Source organism: Mastigoproctus giganteus, chromosome 2 (assembly GCF_048544385.1).
Source record: "Mastigoproctus giganteus isolate SK-2022 chromosome 2, ASM4854438v1, whole genome shotgun sequence".
NCBI lineage: Eukaryota > Metazoa > Arthropoda > Arachnida > Uropygi > Thelyphonidae > Mastigoproctus > Mastigoproctus giganteus.
Genome location: NC_143576.1, coordinates 199,356,285 through 199,380,344, shown reverse-complemented (window position 1 = coordinate 199,380,344; position 24,060 = coordinate 199,356,285). Strand labels below are relative to the sequence as shown.

Sequence of the window (24,060 nt, the reverse complement as noted above, 5' to 3'; positions counted from 1 at the left end):
AAATTGCAGAGTATAAATAGAGAAATTTATTGATTTATATACTGAATATATAATTTAATATATACATGAAGTAATTGCAAGATGTAGGGCAAAATTTTTGCTAATGTTACACTACATTCCCTTCTCTGTATGCAGCTGTCAAAATTCTAAAACATTTATATAAACTTTCACCAACTGGTCAGGTTAGTGGAACAAATATCCACGACTGGCCTAGTTCAACTGGGATGTATATCCCCATCTCTTCTATGAGATAGAAGAATATTTTCTCTGGAGTTCAAACATATTTTGATCACTATGCAACCATTAAGCAAAGTGGTAGTAATATGAAGCTTGTCATTCTTCTGGGTGCATGTGGGGAAAGGGGAAGGGTCACAACACCTTAATACCTGCTTACACTGGTTCATATCTGAGTGGTCATCTCATATACTATGCATTTATAATACCATTAAGGAACACTAAAGCAAAGGTAGAAGCAAAGAATTTAGTGAGAATTACTAGACTTTGTTGAAATTGTGCACACAGAGCTCACATGTAACCTGAATTTTATATTAGTTCCATCAATGTTTTAGATTTCCAAGTAGCAACTAAACCAGGCTGCCATTTGGAGATGCCCAAGCCACCTTTGCTATCGTTAATGAAGGACTGACATGTAATATGAGGGACTGATATGTGAACACACCTCTTTATATTTAAGTGGTGACATTGGCTACACTGAGTAGTGATATGCTAATGCAAAACTTGATTGACAGGGTGGTGACCAGTAAGCATTCATAACATTATGAATTACTTAATAACTTCTTGTCATATAACAGCAAATGCCTAAAAACATATACAGAGAAGTTAGTATTAGTAGTAGCAAATGATGCAAGAAAGCAAGCATATACAGCATCAGCCAAAAAAAGATGCTTTCCACATCACCTGTCTAACTCCTCTATCTGTGTAGTTCCTGCTTAAATTTATTTAAATTACTCACTTCCTCAATACCAATTTATTCCACCAATTAGCTACCCACTACCTGAAAGAAAATTTCTCACAACTATCTGGGCATCTATCCTGTATCCATATTCTGGGAATCTATCCTGCAACCATCCTTCCTCAATTTAAATTTATGCTCTCTCCTGTGTGTTGTCTTAGCAAGAGGAAGGATACTACCAGCACTTAGCTTACTCAATCAATTCAAAGCCTTAACCATCTCACTCAAATCTCCTCAGAGGCATTTAGTTTCCAGACACTGCAATTTGTAGAACTGAAGCCTTTCTTGGTGAGTGTATCCTTTTGTTACCCTCTGCACCTGTTCCAACAGATCAACATCCTTCCTAAAAGATAAACATCTCATCTTTCCTAAAATTGTTTTCCCTTTCATTCACATACACTATCCTACCATTAATGTCCAGATACCCTTCCACTGATAGTTGTTCATGTCCTACTCAAGCACCACATATCATAAAATTATAAATATGGTCGTAGGGCTTGCCTTTGAGAAGACAGTACTAAAATTGTGAATGCAAGATGCATGATTGATTCAGTTAATAGACTTCCAGTGTTGAATGACAAAAGAGTGCCACATAAGTAATCAGTCTCTACATGACATTTCAACAGAAATGAAGATCCCTAGGGCAATGACTGGTGATATGATCTGCAAACGGAGGTGGACTGATGTTGTAACTGTCACAAAAAGACCTGGAAAACATCCAAGGCTGACAGAAGAGCTCTGCAAAGAACTGTCTGCCTAATTGCTGATTGGCATTGTCACAGCACACACAAGCCTTCAGTCACATGATTGGGACACATGTCAGTACCAGTATAGTGAGCTGCATTGTGTCGGTTATCACAGTCATGCAGCTAATCACCCTAATTCCATACGTCATCAAGCTTGGTGTAAGGCCTGTTGTTCTTGGTCTGCAAACCAATTGCAAAGCTGTACTTTGGAGTGGTCTGTCACAGCACATGGTCTACCATCTGTTGTGCATGGGTGTGCAGCAAGTATACCTGGGAAAAACTACCTCCTAGACTGTATCATCTCAGCACTGAGGTTGACAAAAGCAGCAAGGTCTATTCCAAATTCTATTCTAAATTCCAAGGTCTATCTACTAGATGCACTGGACAATAATGCACTGCCTATTTTTTATAGCACGTTGGAGAAATCCCATATCTATATCAGTAGGGCAATGCTCCATGTAATATTATCTGCATTGTGATGGACTGGTTTGAGGACATGAGAGATGAAAGTTGGACTGGCCAGCCCAGGGTCCTGACCTCAATCCTATATAGGATTTCTAGAATGAATTAGATCATGAGGAGAGACTGCCCCAAAAAACAAACAAACCTGAACTAGTAGCTGCATTGAATACCAAATGGCAGAAAATATCAGAGGATATTAATAAAAAATTAATGGAGAATATTAGTAGTGGCAAATGATGCAAGAAAGCAAGCTTATAAAACATAGCAAAAAAAAAAAAAAAACCATAGCACCTGTCCATCTTTTCCAATAGTTTGTCTAGTTCTTCCTTGAATTTATTCAAACTAACCACTTCCACAACAACAGATGGAAGTTTGTTCCAACAATCAACCATTTGTTGGCTGAAGGAACACTTCTATAAATCTGTCCTGCAACCATATTCCTCAATTTGAATTTATGCCCCCTCATATATAGTCTGAGCAAGAGGAAGAATGCCATCACCACTGAGCTTGTTCAACCCATTCAAAGCTTTAAACACATCAGATTACCCCACAGGTGCTTAGTCTCTAGATAGTGCAATTTGCAGAATTGGGGATTACAATTCTGGGATGACAGCTACCCATATGCAGTACTTTGTATGTCAATGTTAAACTTTAACTGCCACTTCTCAGCCCATCTGTCTAATATTTCTTGATAATAAACAACAATGGGCCTAGCACTAAAACCTGAGGTACTCCAGGTTTTAGTGCCATGCCTAACTATCCCATTATCTATAGCAGTAACTTGCCCTTACTACTACACTGTTCCACTTTGTATAGCAGTGTTTTATGTTCAACAGTACCAAAAGCTTTTATGAAATCTAAGTATATAATATCAAAATTCTATTTTTGCATCCAGTTCTTTTGTTACCCCATCATATTATCCAATCAGTTTAGTCAGACAAGACTGCCCCTTAACAAATCCATGCTGTGACTGCAGTGTAATTGACTAGTGACTCCATTATTTTCCCTAGAAAGGTTAAGCAAACAAGTCTGTAATTAACCATGTTACCTTTTGATCCCCCTTTGCAAATTGGGGTTACATTTGCACATCTCCTGTCCACAGGGACCTCCTCTGAATCCAAAGATGCTCTCATAATTATGGCTAAGTGTTTACTTACCTCCTTTGTTGCCTCCCTTACTTTAACTGGACAGATCCCATCCACCCCATGTGACCCTTTTAATATTTAGCTTCAACAATTTCTCTTCCACTTTTCTCCCAGTTACCACAAATTCATTTAACTTTCTGTTACAGTTTGATAAGCTTCTGGCATCTGCTTCCCAAAAAAATTCATGAGTGAATATAGATGCAAAAGACCTATTAAGTTTGTCAACAACCTGAGCAGGATCATCAACAGTTAAACTATCAATATCAAGTTGATCAATGTGATTCAACCCCTTCCTTCTAGTGTTAATATAAGCAAAGAATTTTTTGCTGCTTTTCTTTTCATTCTTTATCAGAGACTTATTGTAATCTACCTCAACTTGCCTAACCTCCCTTTTGCCTCGATTTCAGACTAGTTTATATCTACCATAGTCTTGTGTATTATCTGATAATTTATATGCATCTCATGCATTTTATTTCTCTGTCAAAAAGTCTCATTATTTCATCTGAGGATTTTCATAGACAAGATAAATCTTATATGCAGAAAAAATTATTTATTAAACAAAACAGTTTTATAGTTAGTTAAAATACTTATATAAATAAAATTAAGTGTACCTTACATAAAATAAAATAGTTTCATCAATTTAAAACTGTCTATTTTTCTAGATGCCATCTTCTTCATAAGGAAGTCAAAGGGTTTTAGCCATATTTGCTTTTGAAAAATGGCAAATGCTAATTTTAAATTCTTCTTAATTACAATGCTTAATTTGATTTATTTGGATGGAGATCAACATTACATGATTAGCCTAATAATGCATTAAAATAATATAATAAATAAATAACTACAGTAATGAATTATATTTCTAGATGAGAATTTTAAAGGCAGCAGTAACTGCAGTGGAGGCAAAGCATGGACAAGAATATAAATATGGCCCTTCTGCTCAAACACTCTGTAAGTAAAGCCCATAAGTTTCTTTGTAGTAAAAACCTTGGTATCTCACAGAAGTTGGAATTATGTGAACTGTTTATAGGTTAACCTCTAAGAGCCTTTATGAGGTTAGACATAAGACACATATGTTTATATCGTAAATTAACATATGGCAATCCAATAAATTAAACATATTAAAATGTTTACTTATACAATGGCAATGTTAATCACTCTAATTGTTATATATTTATATATTATATTCTCAGTGGTCGTCAAAATATGGTGACTTCTCCACCAGTAGAGGAAAATGAAGTATATCTCTAAATAGGCCTACAAGGCTGGGACAATTCATATTGAACAATTAGACTTTACACCAGCCGGTATTCAAATAAACAAATTCCAATCCTCCAACTAAAACACTTTATTTACAATAAAATAAAATACGAGTGAATGAAATGAAATAAAATAAAATATATAATAGTCTAAAACTGATGTGATTTAATTTACAATAAAATACAAAAATATAAAATATGATGATAAAAGCGATAAAAACAATTAACAAAATACCGTAACAACTGGAGCTTTCGGAGACAGCGATCCCCTTTTTCAACAGCATATTTCTGCTGTGTGGCACATCCTTAAATAGCAGATCCACGGCACTTGTGACATGGTTCCTCGAGTGTAAGGCCGGAATTTCCCATTTATGCACCGGAACCGGAAATGGCTCGTGAGCGCGCTAGCTGAAACTGTTCATCTCGCCCAAGAACCACGGTTTCCGAGAGGGGATATAAACGTACACCCTTGTCTCTATTAATGGAATTGCTAGCTGCCCCAATACGTAAACTCTCAAGCCATTTACGGTCCCAGAACCCCTGTGCATGATCCGTGATGACAGCATCCTCCGGGGAGATTTGATGTTGCTTCTCCCAGAAATGTTCTGCCACGGCAGACTTCCCATAATTTGCGGACTTTATTGCACTCATATGCTCCCCCAGACGGTCTTTCAGTCGTCGCCCCGTCTCACCTACATAACATACCCCACAATCCGGGCATTTAATCTCATAAACCACCCCACTGTTGGCTTCTTTTGTTATGGGGTCTTTGACACAAGATATCACTGTGTACAACCTCTGTCCCGGGAGTTGCACACAGCGTATCTGGCACCCCCGAATTACTCGTGCAATGTGGTCTGAAAGGCCCGGATAGTAGGGAATGTATGCAGTGCTCACAGGGGCGAACGGCTCAGTACGGGTGGACTCCTCTCCTCTAATAATTCTGTCCAACACCCTCTGGGGTAGCCGCATTTCTTGAGGTCTGCCGTGACACGAATAATTTCATTATCTCTGTCCTCGGAGGTGCTACAGTGGGACCCCACCCTATCATAAAGCCTTGAAAAATTGATGAAGTATTTCACTGTAACAAAAGGTGAACTAAGGAAATATTGAGTGCGGCACTTGTAAACTGGTAATTCCTCACTTCCTAAAACATCATGTTCAGTGGGCTGTTCAAGAGCTGCTGTTATGAATATATTTGATTTCATTGTACCCTTAAGTCATAAGTTGGTATAGCATTGACAAAATATTGCAACAAAGTAAGCTTATGTAATGTCAATCAAGAAAAAAAAAACCATATTAAATGCAACCCATGTCACCTTTTCTCACTTCATTCGTCCATTCCTTTTGTCTAATTTCTATGCAAATTTTGGTAACTTTCTGCCACAGCAAAGCTGGGGGGGGGAGGAGTGAAGAACAAAAAACACCTAGGGGTAATTTTAGTCCGAGATGAAGTTCTTTGAGTAGTACAAACAGGCTACTAGGGCATCTCCTGGGGTTATGTCAGTGATATACAAGATTTTTCCAGCAGGGAGAAGTAGGTGATTATCCCATTGTATAAGGCAATTTTTAGGCTGCATCTTGAATACTGCATACAGGAGGGCACCTCCGTAGCCAGGTGGGAAGGAGCAGCAGTGCGTAGCACACGCTTCTTGATTAGACCAGGGTTTGAGCCCGTCACCACCAAATACGGAGGATGCGGAAAGGTCAAGGGAATGACCACCGCATATTCCCGGAGCAATATGGCCTTAGTTGCTAATGCTCCTAAAAACCAAATAACAAACAAACATAACAAGCATACAGGTTTAGAAGCCTCATTTCAGGAAGGATATGGAGCTACTGGAACAAAATGCAGAGAAGAGAAACAAGATTAGCTAGACACCAAGAGATAATCTTACCAAGAAAGACTTCAGTTTTGCAAGGAAACCTAATCGAAGTGTTTAAGGCTTCAAACACTTTCTTTTCTTTAAATTGATTCAGTAAACTCAACCATGATAGCATCCTTACTCTTTCTCAGACAACACACTTAAAGGGACAAATTTAAATTAAAAAAAGTAATGATGCCATCAGCATTTAATTTACTGAACTCTTTAAAAGAGTTAAACAATTATATTAGGTCTTCACATAGATGTCTAGTTTCCAGACATTGCAATTTACAGAACTGAAGTATTTCAGGTAAGAATTACCCTTTTGTGCCCACAACTAATCTTGTTATATCTGCAATAAGGCCTCTAAGGTTGGGATTATTCATACCACAAATTTAAACATATACACCAACCATTTATAACTGATTTAATAATAAAATAGAATAAAATAAAATGATACAAAAGACTGTAAAATAATATTTACAAAAAATATGATTATTTACAAAAAACTAATTTACAACAAAAATAAAATAAAATAAGTAAATAAGTTACAATGCATTAAAATATAAATTTAAAATCTATAAAAACACTTAAAGCTTTCGGAGGTGTCTACCTCCTTCCTCAGCAATAATGAATATTAAAGCGACACATCCTTAAGTACCAGGTTCACGGCACACGTGGATGACCAGGCGCATACTCGGTATTCCTTTCACTTGTACCAGAACCGGAAGTGGTCTGGGGACGTGGAAAACTAAAACGTTTATCTCTGGCAAAAACCACCGCCTCAAAAAGGGGGTGAAGCCTAACTCCCCTGTCTCTGTTCATGCTATTGTTGCCAGAGGATCCAATCCACAGACTTTCCAGCCACGTGCGGTCCCAGAATCTATGCGCCCGGTCAAGGATGACAGCGTTGTCGGGGGAGATCTAGTGTTGTTTTTCCCAATAGTGCTCGGCAATGGCGGATTTATTGAGTTCTGCGGTCCGTATCGCTCTTGAATGTTCCCCCAGACGGTCCTTGAGACGCCATCCTGTCTCCCCCACGTAACATTCCCCACGATCCGGGCATGTGATCTCATATACGACCCCACTACTACAATCCCTAGTAATGGGGTCTTTGACCTGTGACACTACTGTGTGCAACCTCCGGCCTGGGAGCTGCACACAGCATGTCTGAAAATCGCGAAGCATCCTCGCAAGGATGCTTCGCGATTTTCGTAAAGCATTCTGGACATTATGGTATATAGGGAAGGCCCCAGACTTAGAACTAAGGTTTATAGGAAACCAATGTGTAGGGGCCAGTACACACATTATAGGATGGCACAGACTGCCCAACATAAAAATAGTGTGGCCAGAGCACTTTTGGGTAGGGTGAGGACACATTGCAGCACCTCTGAGGAGGGGGAGAAGGAAATTAGGCAAATAATGATGGATCTTATGAGGTGCGGTTACCCCCAGAGGGTCATTGATAAATACAATAGAGAGGAAGAGCCCAATCGGGTAGTTCGACCTGTACCGCTTACCACAGTGTATGTTCCCTACTATCTGGGCCTGTTGGATCGCATTGCGAGGATGCTTTGTGATTTTCAGACACGCTGTGTGCAGCTCCCGGGCCGGAGGTTGCACACAGTAGTGTCACAGGTCAAAGACCCCATTACTAGGGATTCTAGTAGTGGGGTCGTATGACCCCACTACTAGAATCCCTAGTAATGAAGTAGTGAAGTTTGTGCCTTCATATCATCTACCAAGCTTTCAAAATCGAGGATATACTGTGATAAGGCCAACTGTAAAGAATCTTCTGTATGCAAGTCTGTGAGAGTAGAGTGATTCTTCGTCTTTGTTTGTTTCAAATATGAAAAGGCCGATTCACATAGATACGTGGAACCAAAACAGGAATTTAAAAGTTCACTGCATTTTTTTACATTTGGGTATCGGCAAACATATTTCCAAAAGTCTTTTTCTGATGACCTGGCTTTTAGGAAGATATCGTTTCGCAATGTAATAATTTCATTTTCAAGTAATATTTTTTCCATGTGAAAAATCTCAGTGATTTTTTTTCTGCAATTTGTTTCGTATCTAAGTCGACATTAAATGGATAAGAAATATATTTAACAATGTCTTCAATTGTTTTAAAATCACTGAATCTGGTTTCAAAACATCCACAACTTTCTCAATTTCAGAAATATATTTCTCACTATTAAATTCAAAAACAGGATATTTTTGCAAATTATCTTGCATATTTGCAAAATGATCGGTTTTTTTTTTTTTTTTTCCCTTTGAGATCCTTAGCCATTGCCAAATTGATATTTATATGCAGAAATACTACTAATCATGTCACCCACATTTTTATTTTTTCCTTGTAATTCCAAATTCAGATCACTTAATTTACTGGTAAAATCTTCCAAAAAAGCCAGATCATACAACCACTCTGTAGCTGCTGATAATCATCTCCCCTTTGATCAACAAATTTTTTAATTTCATTCAGCAAATTTCGAAATCTGTAGAAACTTACTCCAGCTCAGCCACCTCACATCTGTGTGTAATATAAGATCTGGTTTATTTTCATTGAGTTGCATTTTGAAAAGTCTCCTTTGAAGAGATTGTCCACTGATGGAATTCATGAGTTTGAAAGCTATGTCCATAACACTTTTAGTATTTAATCTTTTGCTGGCAAACATATTTCCCTTGTCGGTGGATGATACAGTGGTAACTCAAAAAATCTGGGAATTCATCATCTTTTTGGCACAATGCGATGAATCTGTTAAGATGCCTCATCACTGCTTTAGCTCCATCTGTTGTTATTGATATGATCTTAAATAGTGGTAATTTAATTTTTTCGATAAAATTTTTGAATGTGTTAAATATATCAAGACCTCTAGTTCTTTCTTTTAATGAAACCATACCCAGCAGTTCTTCTCTTGTGGCAGAATCATCAAAAACCATACGAATAAAAATGAGCAATTGAGCTGTATCACTGATGTCTGTAGATTCATCCAGTTGTAAAGAAAAGAACACACAATTAGAAATATGAGCACGCAATTGTTCACTCACATTTTTACTCATTTTTTTGATGCATCGCATCACAGTATTTCGAGATAATTGCAGATCTTGAAGAGCATTTTTAATTTCATTTTTGTTTTTAAAATTTTCAAAAAGAGAATCTGTTATTTCTAAAAATGCATCTTTGATGAACTGACCATCAGAAAATGGTTTACATTTTTTTGCAAGAAGATGACTCACTTTAAATGATGCTGCAGTTACTGCTTTAGATTGTAAATTTAGGTGTCATGAAGAAATTTTGCTGTGCGAATAATCTGGATTTAAGTTCTTTTAATTTATTTTTTCTAAGGTCACTATTAGGCAGAAAATCCGATTGGTATTGGCATGGAGTACATTGAAGTGCCTTTCTAAATTTCCTTTTTTGGGTATAGCCAAGGAAGCATTGCAGATCAAACAACAACATTTTTCTTTATTCTTTACAAAAAAAGTATTCTAGTTCCCACTCTTGTTGAAAATGATATGTTTCACTCTTTTTTTGTAATGTTCATTTTAAATCAAGTGATATTAGGTTAACATATAAGTACTGTCCAGTTATTAATATTAAGTAAGCTAAATAAGAATTCGACACATACACTATGCTCTCCACAATGTAACTGCATGAATTTTCACTAGACAAGCTTAGTGGCTGCGTGACGACAAGAGTAGTCACATGGTTCAACGAATTTGTAATAAGCATATGCACTGTTGCATAATAATAATCACATTTAGATTTTGACTAATACATTTTTCATATATATTTAAAATTCATTGTGCTCGACCAAAATTAAAGCCGCGATCGACTTTGTTGGCCACCCCTGTTATATAGGAAACCCTACTTCACATTGTGCACCTCCGTAGCCAGGTGGGAAGGAGCAGCAGTGCGTAGCACATGCTTCTTGATTAGACCGGGGTTCGAGCCTGTCACCACCAAATACGGAGAATGTGGAAAGGTCAGGGAATGACCACCGCATATTTCTGGAGCAATATGGCCTTAGTTGCTAATGCTCCTAAAAATCCAAATAATAAACAAACCTACTTCACATTCAATGCAACAGACGCCGTCATTGAATTCTGACCTCAGCACAAGAAACACCCTCTCTGCACTCATAGCAGATATATTTATGACAAAATTAGAAGAATTCCTTGAAAACCAACCTAAAAAACTTAAATTCTGGAGCAGGTACGTCAATGATATAATAGCTATCTGAAGCCACGGAACGAAAAACCTACAGAAATTCTTTGAAGCTCTCAAATAGCCACCACCAAAAGATCAAATTCAAAATGGAGGTAGAAAATAACAGTAACCTTCCTTTCTTAGACGTCCGGTTCACAACAAAACCCCCAGGGTTACTTATGGATGTTTACCAAAAACCTACAGACACTGGGATCATCCTAAACTATAAATCCTGCCATCCTTTCTCAATAAAAATTGGTTTTCTCTAAGAGCTCACAGAATTTGTAAAGAAGAAAATCTCCAACAGGAACTACAAACAATAACCAGGCTTGCCATTAAGAAAGGATTTCCTCAACAAGTTATTAACAGAGCCATAGAAGACATCTCCAAGTCTGTCACAACTCAGCAGGGGCAGAAGAACCTCCATATGCACATGGTCAGCACAAAAGTAGCAAAAGAAGCTAGGAAATTTGGTATCTCCACATTTTTTCAAGAGTTCAGCTTCCATCAAGCAGATCTTAAAACAACAGCCCAATAACCTTTACAACTGTAGAAGTCCTATCTATAAAATAGACTGTAGGTGTGGGGACACTTACATAGGAGAATCATATAGAAGATTAAACTGTAGAATCAAAGAACATAAAAAGATGTACAAAGAGTCCTAAAGTCTGACTGAGCCCTACATGCATTTCAATATGCTGACACATGAGATTTCAACAACACTAGAATCCTCTTTACAGGCAACCAATATAACAGAAAGAAATTAAAGAAGCCTTCATAAAAATGTTTGGAGCCTTGGTAATCAACAGAAAACTGGAAGTAGAATTTAACCCTCAATATTTCCACCTTTTGATAAGAAAATAGAAGAGGAAAAGAAAATAATCCGGAAGAGCAGCCCATGTACAACTCCCTCCAGATCTCCAGAACCAGCCTGCACACTGATGTCCAGGTTTCCACTACACAAGAACCACCAGATCCAGGATAGAAAACTTGGCACCATTCTATTAGCTAATGAACTTAATCTCTCACCTATAAATTAACTGCTGGCAGCACCTCTTGCCAGGATGCACATCAGGTTTTTGGCAGCATCAGCTTCAGAAACCTAAAGTCTGTCAGCAGGTAAGAATTTTAATCTTTATGTATTTGGATTTATTTAAATTAATGTCTGTTTTCTATTGTAATGCTAATTCAAACTTAATACTTTAGACCTAAAATTCACAATTAATTAATAATTTTGTAATTGTCATTGTAATATTTCCAAATTTGTAACCCTTTCTATTGTTCTGCGCCCCAACAGCACGGTCTGATGAGTATCGGCAAGATGCCTGAAACATCACCTTAGTGTATAGTGGTTTAGGTGATTGCTTAATAAACTATATTATTAATTTCACATGTATATGAGTAGTATTAAATATAGTAATAATCTTTATGTACTTACACCTAGGTCCTTTTCATTATTGTACCTTGAGTTTGGTACTACCCAAATGGTTGGTTATCCTGGGATTATTGCTACCTTAATTTTTTTAGATCTTTTTGTAAATGCTTAAAAGAGGTGGGGGGTGAATAAATGAGTGAATTTTTCTATTTCAATAAAAAGTGAATCTTTGAACTTCAAAATATTCTGTTTTTACTGAAGCAGAAATATTCACTCATTTATTAATCCCTTAAAATAAGAATATATTTAAATTTAAAAAAATTCATATTAGAATTTAAATTTAAAAAAATTCATATTAGAATTTAAATTTAACTATGGATTGTTACATTTCAGATCCAGTAAGTGGAAGTGCATCTGATTGGGCATATGATATTATTGGAGTTAAATATAGTTTCTCTATTGAACTCCGAGATAAAGGTATATTTGGATTTTTACTACCAAGAACAGAAATTATTCCTACTGCAGAAGAAACCTGGGCAGGTATAGAGACTGTGGCACATCTAATTACCAAGGAACTTGGAATATAAATAAAAGAAAACAAAACAAAAAAAAAGGTTTTTTGATTCACAGTGACTGAAAAGAACACTTTGAGCAACTTTTTATCTTTGATGAACTTTCAATACTGTAATGTATACACAGCCATTCCAAGATGTTTTCTCTCCTAATGTGTATACAACATCACTATAAAAGGGGATTTGGAAACAACAGATAAAAACTTGCTCAAATTATATTTTTAATTGTAAAAAAAGGACATCATGATCGCCAGTATCGTACTTCAAAGATGATAAATTTTGTTGTATTAATTTAGTTAGAGCTTAGCTGATGCTCTGCTCATTAACAGATATTTTAGGAGCACAGGGGAAAAAAAAACTTAAATCAGCTCTAGTCATATTTAAATGCATATTGCACTGAACTACTGGAAAATTAAATACAGAATGACCTAATTGTAAAAATTCTGATGTTTATCTAAGTTCTGACGTTTATCTTCAGTAAGTTATTAAATTGCTATTTTTATTATGGAACATAGTAGCTGTTTCTGTAACTTTCCAAAATTTAATATGACAGACTGCAATATAATATCAGCTGTCAAGTATTATGAATATTACTATGTTATAGTAGTAGTAGTGGCAAATGATGCAAGAAGCAAGCTTATATTCAGCAAAAAAGAAAAAAAAAAAAAAAACACAACACTACAAACTTTGCCCATCTATACCCTCCAAGAATTTGTCCAGTCTTCCTTGAATTTATTTAAACCATCAACTTCCACAACAACCATTGGAAGCCTGTTCCAACAATCAACCACCTGCTAGCTGAAGGCAAATTTCCTAACATCCATCCTGCAACCATCCTTCCTCAACTTGAATTAAGCCCACTCATGTATGTAGTCTCAGCAAGAGGAAGAATGCCATTAAAATTTAGTTTACTCAATCCATTCAAGGCCTTAAACACCTCAATCAGATCTCCCCACAGGTGCCTAGTTTCCAGATGCTGCAATTTGCAGAACTAAAGACTTTCTAAGTAAGAGCATTCTTTTGCTCCCTTCACCAATCTGGTTATCCTTCTCTGCATCCGTTCCAGTAGATCTACATACTTCCTAAAGTCAGGCTTCCAGACCTGTATACAGTACTAAAGATGCAGCCTAACCATGGCCTTGTACAAGGGGATAATCATCTCCTTATCCCTGATAGTAAAGTTTCTGTATATCATTGACAAGACCCCCATGAACTATCCTGGCAGCATATTTGCACTGCTCAGAGAATTTCATATCTGCCCAAGATCTTTTTCATTTTCCACTAGCACGAGTGTAATACTACACAGTTGATAAGTTATTCTGGGATTACTGCTACTACATATGCAATAATTGATTTTGTCAGTGTTAAACTTTAACTGCCATTTCTCAACCCATCAATCTAATTTGCCTAGATCTTATTGCAGTAGCTTGCTCTGATTGTTTGTGTTTACCACCCTGCCAACCTTTGTATCATCTGCAAACTGAGAAATTAAGCCTGACATACCTTCATCAATATCATTAATAAATATTGACACCCAAAATGAGCCCAGCATTGAACCCTGAGGAACTCCCCTAATAACAGTCCATGAAGAGCAGTTCCCATTGATAACCACTCTGTGTCTTCTTCCACTTAACCATCTCTTTATCCATAGCCTAGCCCTTAATGCCACATTTCTCCAGTTTGTACAGCAGTATTTTATGAGCAACAGTATCAACAGCCTTCCTGAAATTCAAGTATGTGATATCAAAATTATTTTTTTGCATCCAGTTCTTTTGTTACTGCAACATAGTATCCAATCAGATTAGTCAGACAAGACTGCCATTTAACAAATCCATGCTGTGACTGCAGTATAACCGCATTCCTGTTAAAGGCATGTTAAGCTAACATGCCTGTAATTATTCATGTTACCTTCTGAACCCCTTTATAAGTTGGGGATATATTTTCACATCTCCAGTCTATAGGGATCTCCCCTGAATCCAGGGATACTCTCATAATTATAAGGGTTTGCTTACTTCCTTTGCTGCTTCCCTTAATATAACTGAATAGATTTCATCCACCCTAGGTATCTTTTTTATGTTCAGCTTCAACAATTTCTCTTCCACTTTCCTTTCAATTATTCACAGTCATTTAGCTGCCCATTAATTTGATAAACTTCTGGCATCCCCCTCCCATAATGAATTCTTCATGTGAATATAGATGCAAAATACCTATTCAATTTAACAGTAACCTGAGCAGAGTCATCAACAATTAACCCACTGACATCAAGTGGCCCAATATGATTCAGTCCCTTCCTCCTACTGTTAAATATAAGCACAGAGGTCTTTGCTGCTTTTCTTTGCATTCCTTTCCAGAGAATTTTCATAATCTGCCTTAGCTAACCTCCTTTGTGATTCAATTCAGACTAATTTATATATACCATAGGCTTCTGTATCAGCTGATAATATATATGTATCCCATGCACCATTTTTCCTCTGCCACGTGTTTCAACAGTTCATCTCTTTCATCCATTCAGGTATAAGCCTTGAACAGTATTTCTTTGTTGGTATGAAAAGCTTAGTAGCTTCTATGATAACTTTCCTGAATGGTTCCCATTTAGAATTTGCTGTTGGTAACATCATTAATTGGCCCTACTGCATAGAATTTAAAAAACTATCTGAGACCACTGTAATCATCCTTATGAAAACAAAAGCCTTCCTCTTTACCCATAGTCCCCTTTAAGGGAAAGCCCCCTTCTCTTTACCCTTGATGGTATAATGGAGGCAAGAAAAAAGAAGAGTTGCTGAATTAAACACTGAGTTAGCTGTAATTCCAGGGAGGCTTAGTAAACTGTAGCCATTTGGCATCTCAATTATTAATAGTCGCAAATGATGCAAGAAAGCAAGCTTATACAGCATCAGCAAAAAAAAAAAAAAAAAAACCTTACCATATCACCTGTCAATCCCCTTTAACAGTTGGTCTAGTTCTTCCTTGAATTTATCAAATGACTTACTTGTATAATACCTGATAGAAGTTTGTTCCAACAATCAACTACCTATTGGCTGAAGACAAACATCTTCATTCTATCCTACAACCATTCTATCTGTCTTCAATTTGAATTTATGCCCCTTTGTTGTGTAGTCTGAACAAAAGGAAGGATTTCATCAGCATTGAGACTACTCAATCCATTCAAAGCTTTAAACACCTCAATCAGATCTCACAGATACCTAGTCTCCGGATGCTGCATTTTGCAGAACCAAGCCACTTTCAGGCCAGTATGCAGTACTCAAGATGTGGCCTAACCATTGCCTTATGCAATCAGATAATCATCTCCTTATCTCTGCTGGAAAATTCCTGTATATCACTGACTTAACCCCATGGGCTGTCCTGGCAGCCTGTCTGCACTGCACAAAGAACTTCGTAACTTCGTATCTGACTGCATAATTACCCCAGGTCTTTTTCATTTCATTCTCCACTATCCTGAGTGTAATACTACACAAATGGTACGTTATTCTGGGGTTACTGCTATCCGTGAGCAGTACTTTATATTTGTCAATTTTACACTTCAACTGCCACTTCTCAGCTCATCTATCAAATTTTTCTAGATCCTGCTGCAGTAGCATACTGTCATTAATCACCCTACCAATCTTTGTATCATCTGCAATTTACACAATAAGTTTGATATGCCCTTTCATCAATACAGTTAATAAATATTTAAAGACTAAGGTACCCAGTACTGAACTGTGACGACTCCACTAATAACATCAGTCAAAGAAGAGCAGTGCACATTGATAACCACTGTTTCCTCCAACTCAACTCAATCATCCCTTTATCCATATCAGTAACTTGCCCTTAACGTCACACTGCTCCAATTTGTACTGCTTTAAAAATTGGAGTGGTGTGGCATTAACAAACCTTTTAAAGCATTCATGTATGAGAGTGAACCAAATGGATGGTGGTATCAAATCATGATTTGTCACCAATAGGACAAATGAAATGGACAACAATTTCCCAGGTGTGCGAATGAGTGAAAAATTCAATGGAGTTAGTGAAACCATAATAAAAGACAGTCGCTAAGTCCAAGAAATGTTCACCCATGGCATTGAAGATGATGTGCACTCTGAACTAAGTTCAGAGCATAACATTAATAATGATGAATGTGGCAGTGGGGGCAAACATTGTTCCTAATGCCATATTCATATTTCTAGCTTTGTTCTACGATGATATTTCATTTAATAAGCACCTGTGAATTTGTGTTTCAAATATATGTAATAAAATATTTTTTATGAAAATTTGCCTTAAAAAATGTGGATGCATTTTATTACCTGGAAAATACATTATATTTCTATAACACATTTACCAAAAATTTAATGTAATACTATATATTGAATAAATTCTTCATCTAGATTCACAACTAGACCTAGATGAAGAGATGATAGGATTATATAATATGTGACTGGTTACAATAAATATATAGTGAACAATTTTTTAGTACTGGTTATATAGTTGTTAGTTTTCAGGAGCCACTATTATAACTATGAAAAATAACAGTAGCAGATAGAGTCAGTCACAAGTGCAGAGCATGACTGACGTAGCTGAGTGGTCAGAAGCGTGAGTGCAGTAGCACGCGCTCTTTGAGTGGACCGGGGTTCAAGCCCGTGACTGCTAAATACGATTAACATTTGTATTGATGATTTATTGTGAACTCCACTGACCTGGTGGTCATGCCAGAGTATAAACAAGAACATTATATATTTATTTATTATAAGACATTATTGTTCAGTTGGAAAGTTATAAGAGTTGGAGTGAGTTGTTTTAGGTAGTGCTGCAGCAACTAAGGGTTTGATATCTTATTTGTAAATTATCTGAAAATATTTGTCATTACTTTCAAAAGCAATAACTTCTAGGTTTGGTAAATGATACAGAGTAGGAATAACACTGTAGTTCTCTTGACCACCAGTTACCCACATTCTGTGGTGTGTTATACCTTCATGGGACCCAAAGCAAAATGGAATTTGGGGGCCTCATCAATGCTGATTGACAGAAGAACATGGAGAACTGAACTTAATTTAGCTCTCCGTGTTCTTCTGTCACTCAATATTTAATGTCCTTACAGTTTTATGTTTTGTACACCCATTCATTTAGGTTTCTTACACTCATTAAAATCAAAAACTGCTGAATTATTCCGCTGCACCTCAGTTCTGCTTGGACTCAAGACTGGTTGATAAGATCTTGGTTACCTTCTCCCTGCTACTGTACTGCCTTAAGCATAAGGGCAGCAGTGGCACCGGTTACATACACGACAGTCTAATTTTTCAATTAACTCAACTATTTAAGGAAAAACTAAATATAAAATTTCATCAAAATCAGTAAAACCATTTTTGAAAAAAAAAAATCCATAATTTTCAAATTAATCTTCAAGTAAAGTTCATTGACCTTGGCAGGTAGAAAGTTCAGTATCCGATAAAAATCACTTAAAAATACTAGTAAAAAACAGCAATGAATTTTTGAAACTGATTTTGAGGCTTCCCCTCTGATAGGGGCCCCTAGGCAGATGTCTTTTTTGCCTATAGGATAATGCACACTGACTGTATTCTTTTCCTGCTGCATAATTGTTTGCTTTATGACATATACTCAATGGAGTTTTAATCTTAAATTTTTAAAATCAATTTTAGGAACATACTAACCTTGTTGAATATGGTTCTGTTTATATGTGACTGAAGATTGCAAAAATATGCACGGAGTAGGCAATTATACTTGTGTGTGTGTGTGTGTGTGTGTGTGTGTTATTTTTAGATTTCAGTATTTTGTGAATGTTAACAACAATAATAGTGCAATTATAAAAACATCATATATTTGCTATTTTTGTGGTTTATGAATTTAAGATAACCTCTGGATTTTGGACTAATAAAAGAGGATGAAAATGTCATTATAGTTTTCGATATTTATGGTATTTTAATTATGGTATATATATTTGGAAAAAATCAGTGTTCACCAGACTATGGTTTGGCTGACTTGTAGATAAAAAAATTATGCCAATAACAATTATCTTTCATTATAATTTTATTATTACATATATATTATTTAACAGTACAAACTATAGGTAGTAGTAGTAGTGGCACTTGATGCAAGAAAGCAAGTGTAGGAGCTTATGCAGCATCAGCCAAAAAAAAAAAAAAAATCACACCATACCCTCCAATTGCCTGTCCAGTTCCTCCTTAAATTTATTTAACCTATCAACTTCCACAACGACAGATGGAAGTTTGTTCCAGCAATTAACCACCCGCTGGCTAAAGGCAAATTTCCGCACATCTATTCTACATCTATCCTTTCTTAATTTGAACTTATGTCCCTGTAGGTTCGTATTCTGAACAAGTGGGAGGATCCCATCAGAATTCAGCGTGCTCAACCCATTCAAGGCCTTATAGACCTCAATCAGATCACCGCGCAGGTGCCTAGTCTCCAGCCACTGCAATTTGCAGAACTTAAGCCTCTCTTGGTAAGAGGATCCCTTCATTCCCCTCACCAATCGTGTTGCTCTTCTCTGTACACGCTCAAGCAAATCTACATCCTTCCTAAAATGAGGCCTCCAGACCTGTACGCAGTACTCAAGGCGTGGCCTGACCATTGCCTTATACAGAGGGACAATCACCTCCTTTTCCCTGCTAGCAAAATTCCTATATATCATTGACAAAACCCCATGACCTGCCCTAGCAGCCTGTCTACATTGCTCAGAAAACTTCATATCTGACTGCACAATTACTCCCAGGTCTTTTTCATTTTCTACCACCTTAAGTGTAGTACCACACAGTTGGTACGTTTCTCTGGGGTTACTTCTACCCATATGCAGTACTTTGCATTTGTCAAGGTTAAACTTCAGTTGCCACTTCTTAGCCCATCTGCCCAAATTATCTAGATCCTGTTGCAGTAGCACACTGCCATTACTGTCATTAACAACCCTGCCAACCTTCGTGTCATCTGCAAACTTCGACATTAAGCCTGATATACCTTCATCAATATCATTGATAAATATACAAAACAACAGTGGACCCAACACCGAACCCTGTGGGACTCCACTAATAACATTAGTCCACGAAGAGCAGCACCCATTGATTACCACCCTCTGTCTTCTCCCACTTAACCATCCTTTTATCCATTGTAGCAACTTACCCTTAATACCATTCTGCTCCAATTTGTACAGTAGTCTTCCATGCGCAACAGTGTCAAAAGCTTTCCTGAAATCCAAGTATATGATATCAAAATTATTTTTTGCATCCAGTTCCTTTGTGACCACATCATAATAACCAATCAAATTTGTCAGACAAGACTTTCCCTTAACAAACCCATGCTGTGTCTGAATTATTGCTGCAGTCTTGTCTAGATGATCCTGCAATGCATCTTTAACCAGTGACTCCATTATTTTACCCGGAACAGAAGTTAAACTAACTGGTCTGTAATTATTCGTGTCACCCTTCGAACCTCCTTTGTGAATTGGGGATACATTTGCACATCTCCAGTCCGTGGGAACCTCCCCTGAATCCAAGGATGCTCTCATAATTATGGCTAAGGGTTTGCTTAGTTGCTTTGCCGCCTCCTTTAATATAACTGGATAGATCCCATCCGCCCCAGGTGCCTTTCTTATGTTTAACTTCAACAATTTCTCCTCCACTTTGCTCTCAGTTATTACAAAATCATTAAGCACACTGCTACAATTTGATAACCTTCTTCCATTTTCAAACTGTAATGATTCCTCACGTGTGAATGTAGATGCAAAATACTCATTCAGTTTGTTTGCTATCTGAGCAGGATCATCAACAGTCGAACCATCGATGTCAAGTGGACCAATCATATTCAGCCCCTTCCTTTTAGAGTTTATATAAGTAAAGAAATCCTTGCTGTTTTTCTTAGCATCTTTTGCCAAAGATTTCTCGTAATCCGCCTTCGCCTGCCGAACCTCCTTTGTGACCTGATTACAGACTAGCTTATATCTGCTACAGGCTTCTGCGTCGCCTGATAATTTATATGCATCCCATGCATTTTTCTTCTCTGTCACGAGTCTCATTAGTTCATTTGATAACCATTTAGGCCTAAACCTTGAAGGTATTCCTTATTTAGTGCACTTTCATTTAGCAGAGCTATAATTTTCATTTTTGTATGGTTTTTTACCTGCTAAGGTGCTTACTATGAAAATCTCTATATGCAACTATGTTGGATCAAAGGTTGTAGTTATTTAATTTCAACCTTAAGATTAATTTACACATCACTATGGCTACTGTCACACCAAGCGAATTCAACAAAAGCTTAATTGATTTGAAGATTTTCTAGATTGTGCTGTCATTGTTTACACACTCATACAACATATGGGGAAAAAAAAAAAAAGAATAACAATATATGCAGCGGTGTTTTGTTGTGTGCACTCTTCATAATTTGTGTAGGTTTGTCATCATACTAAGAAGCTGGTTGTATTAAAATATAAAAAAAAAACTATTGATAATCAAAGTATTAAAATCACATCGCCTTTCCTTACTTTAAGTACCAGCCTTTTATTGTGTCATGCAGTGAAAACTGTTTATTACATTTTTGCTCTGTAAATTTTTTAAAATTATTCGCAATTCATATTTTAAAGGAATATAAGGCCTATCACGTGATTGATGTTAATTCAGTGAAGCTGGCTGAATTTACTGTGTTTACAATTAAACATTAAACAACGAAGACAAAATAAAGAAGCATGGTCTGGATGCAATTCCATAATCATCAGCTATGAAACTGCAATATTTGTATAGTTTGACAATGAGGAAAATGGAGGCCATGTTAATAATTTGGATTGAGGCAACAATGAGTCCTGCTAAGCACAATGATAATTCAAGAGGAAAGCTAATAGTCTCTTTGAAGGTTTAAAAAATGAATCCACTGAAGGTTTCAAAGCAAGCATTGGATGGTTTTGAGCATTAAAAAAAAAAAAACCTAATCTACACAACTCGAAATTAAGTGGTGAGGAAGTTAGTGCTGATTTTTGAGGCAGCAAAAGCTTACTGTGAAACTTTGCAATTACTGTGATTACAAAAAAAAGGAGGTTATTATCATGTCATGTCTTCAATGTAGATGAGATTTCTCTCTTTTTGGAAAACAATTCCTGGAAGAATTTTTATTTTCCACAAGGAAAAGTCCACACCATGCCTGGTGACAAAAAATTGGTTAACCATTCTTTTAGGAGCAAATGAAGATTTTACATTAAAGCTCATGCTAATAGCTCAGAGAGAATCAAAAGGCAAGAATTGTGCTGTTCAAATCACACAAAGAAAGGAAGAATTTATAAAATTTTTGAAGAATGATTTACCTCTTACTTCTGCCCTGCTGCAGAGAGATATTACAAAAAAAAATTGCATGCAAAGTGTTGCTTCTCTGCAATGCACATGACCAACTTAAATGAGAAGTCCGATAACATTAGAATTGAATTTTTCCAAAAAAAAAAAAAAAAAAAAATCTATATATTTATGGCAAGCTATTTAAAGAAAATGTTTAATTAGAATGATTTGCAGGACAGGTGTTGGCAAGTCAGGTTCAAAAGATGGCTTCAATGAGGTTGAGGAAGGAGATATGAAAAAGTTGTTAAATTCATAAAGTGAAGCTCCATCAAATGAAGACTTACTTGAATTGGAGAGGACTAAAGCAATTTCAGAAGATGAGGAAGACAAGGACTCTGAAGGACAGATCACTTGTCAAATTACGATAAAGAAACTAGAATGAGTTTTTTTTTTCTCTTTTGTTTATTTTCTGAGAAAACTACATAAGGTCAGAGGAGTTCACAATTTAGAGAGAGAGAGAAAGAGAGAGAATAAAAAAAAAAATCACAGTATTTAGTGATTAATGAGGCATTTCAAGATCTGTTTCCTATTCTCTGCAAATACTTCTTTCACTTGAGACTATAGTTAGCCAGTTCTCAAGTGGAGGTCCCCACCCCATGTGGTGTTGGTATGAATCGGTCAAGAACACAATTATTGAAGAGATGGATCCATGGGTTTGCAGGAACCTGGATCAACTGATTGAATGTCACGGGGAAATTTATAGGGAGAAGCAGAAGTCTAGTACTGTGCAAAGTACATCAAACATATTTTTTTAGAAAAAATTCATTATCAGTACCAAGCACAAACATGCTTCCAGTAGAATATACTGATGTAATGCACATATCCAGTAAAAGCAATTAGGCCAACACAAACACTTAATAAATCATGCAGTAATTTCTTTTTTTTTTGTGAGTTTTAATGATTTTTCTCTTTTTTTATATATATTGTTTTAATTAAATTTTCTAATTTTTTATAAGGTTCTATACATATACAGCTATCACAAAATAATACTTAAGCAGCTGAACTATGGACGAAAAACGTTAGTGATAACTTTTTATAAGTGAAAAGTTTTAAGTCAAGACGAGGTTTAAGTTAAGGCTCATCTTTCAGTAAGAAAATATATAATTTCATTTAATTTTTGTTTAACATGGCAAGTTTCTGTACTAAATGAGAGATAGCTGTTATTCCAAAAAATAATCTGTATAATTGTGTTTACAAATAACTATCTCTTGATGGTTTTTGTGGAGAAATATCGTCTAATCATTGCTTACTTAAGAAGTTTGAATGCTCGAGTAAGGTCGGGAACTATTACTTCTGCAACTCAAATTAAATTGAATTTAATTTGAATTTGGTCCTTGAGGTTGTTACAGACATTCTCTCAGATATGCCAGACAAGCTGTACTTGCTACCTGGGAGTCTAAAATGCTGATGGAACTGATATTCGGGTAACACTCAAGTCAAGTGGACCCAATTTCGGCAAAGTCCGGACATTCTATGACAGCCAAATCCTCTGCTTGCACCTTCACGATGGAGGGACTGTTACATGGTGGGTGACCACCCAGGTGTGAACCAATGTAAGCAGGGGTCAAGGTGTGGCGCCCACACCACATGGAGGAATGCTGCCCTCTATGTTACCAGGCTGTACTAGGTGGTAGATGACTCTCATCAACTGGTGCAATACCACCACTTGCTTATTGGAGGCTTGAAGTGGTGGAACCCATGTTTAGTCTCTAGAGCTAAGTTCTAGTCAACCCTTCCCTATCTCTTCCATCGTGCAGTACGATTGATGACTTTTGAGGTTATGATGAACATCGTGGCGAGATCCAATATTCCTTACATTTCGAGGGTACAGCTCTAAAACGGTGTTCGCAGGCCGGCCGCTAGTTAATACACCAGACCAAACCTATTGGTAACTCTCTAGGAGGCTTCCATATCAGCTAGTGTATAATCTTGCTACCTCTACTCTGCCAGATAGTGACTGGAGGGAGTCCGAGTAGTGTGTATGCGGGGAGCATTGTCAAGACCACGTTATGTCAAGGATCTGGGTATATTCTTACCATGTGTACGCCACATCCAAAAATTTCATTACTTCATACAACATGTCCCACCCACTTTTTCTTACTATTGAATACACCA

General features: G+C 36.7%; 1 protein-coding gene across 1 annotated transcript in view; it reads left to right on the top strand.

Annotated features, from left to right (window-relative positions):
• The window catches only part of LOC150089904 (carboxypeptidase B-like), a 187,836-nt gene extending 175,217 nt beyond the window's left edge, over window positions 1-12,619 (top strand). Inside the window, exons 12-13 of the mRNA XM_090390124.1 lie at window positions 4,190-4,274; window positions 12,426-12,619. Of these exons, the coding sequence (XP_090246250.1) occupies window positions 4,190-4,274; window positions 12,426-12,619 (279 nt within the window). The remainder of the gene's footprint in view (window positions 1-4,189; window positions 4,275-12,425) is intronic.
• The last annotated feature ends 11,441 nt before the right edge of the window (window positions 12,620-24,060 follow it).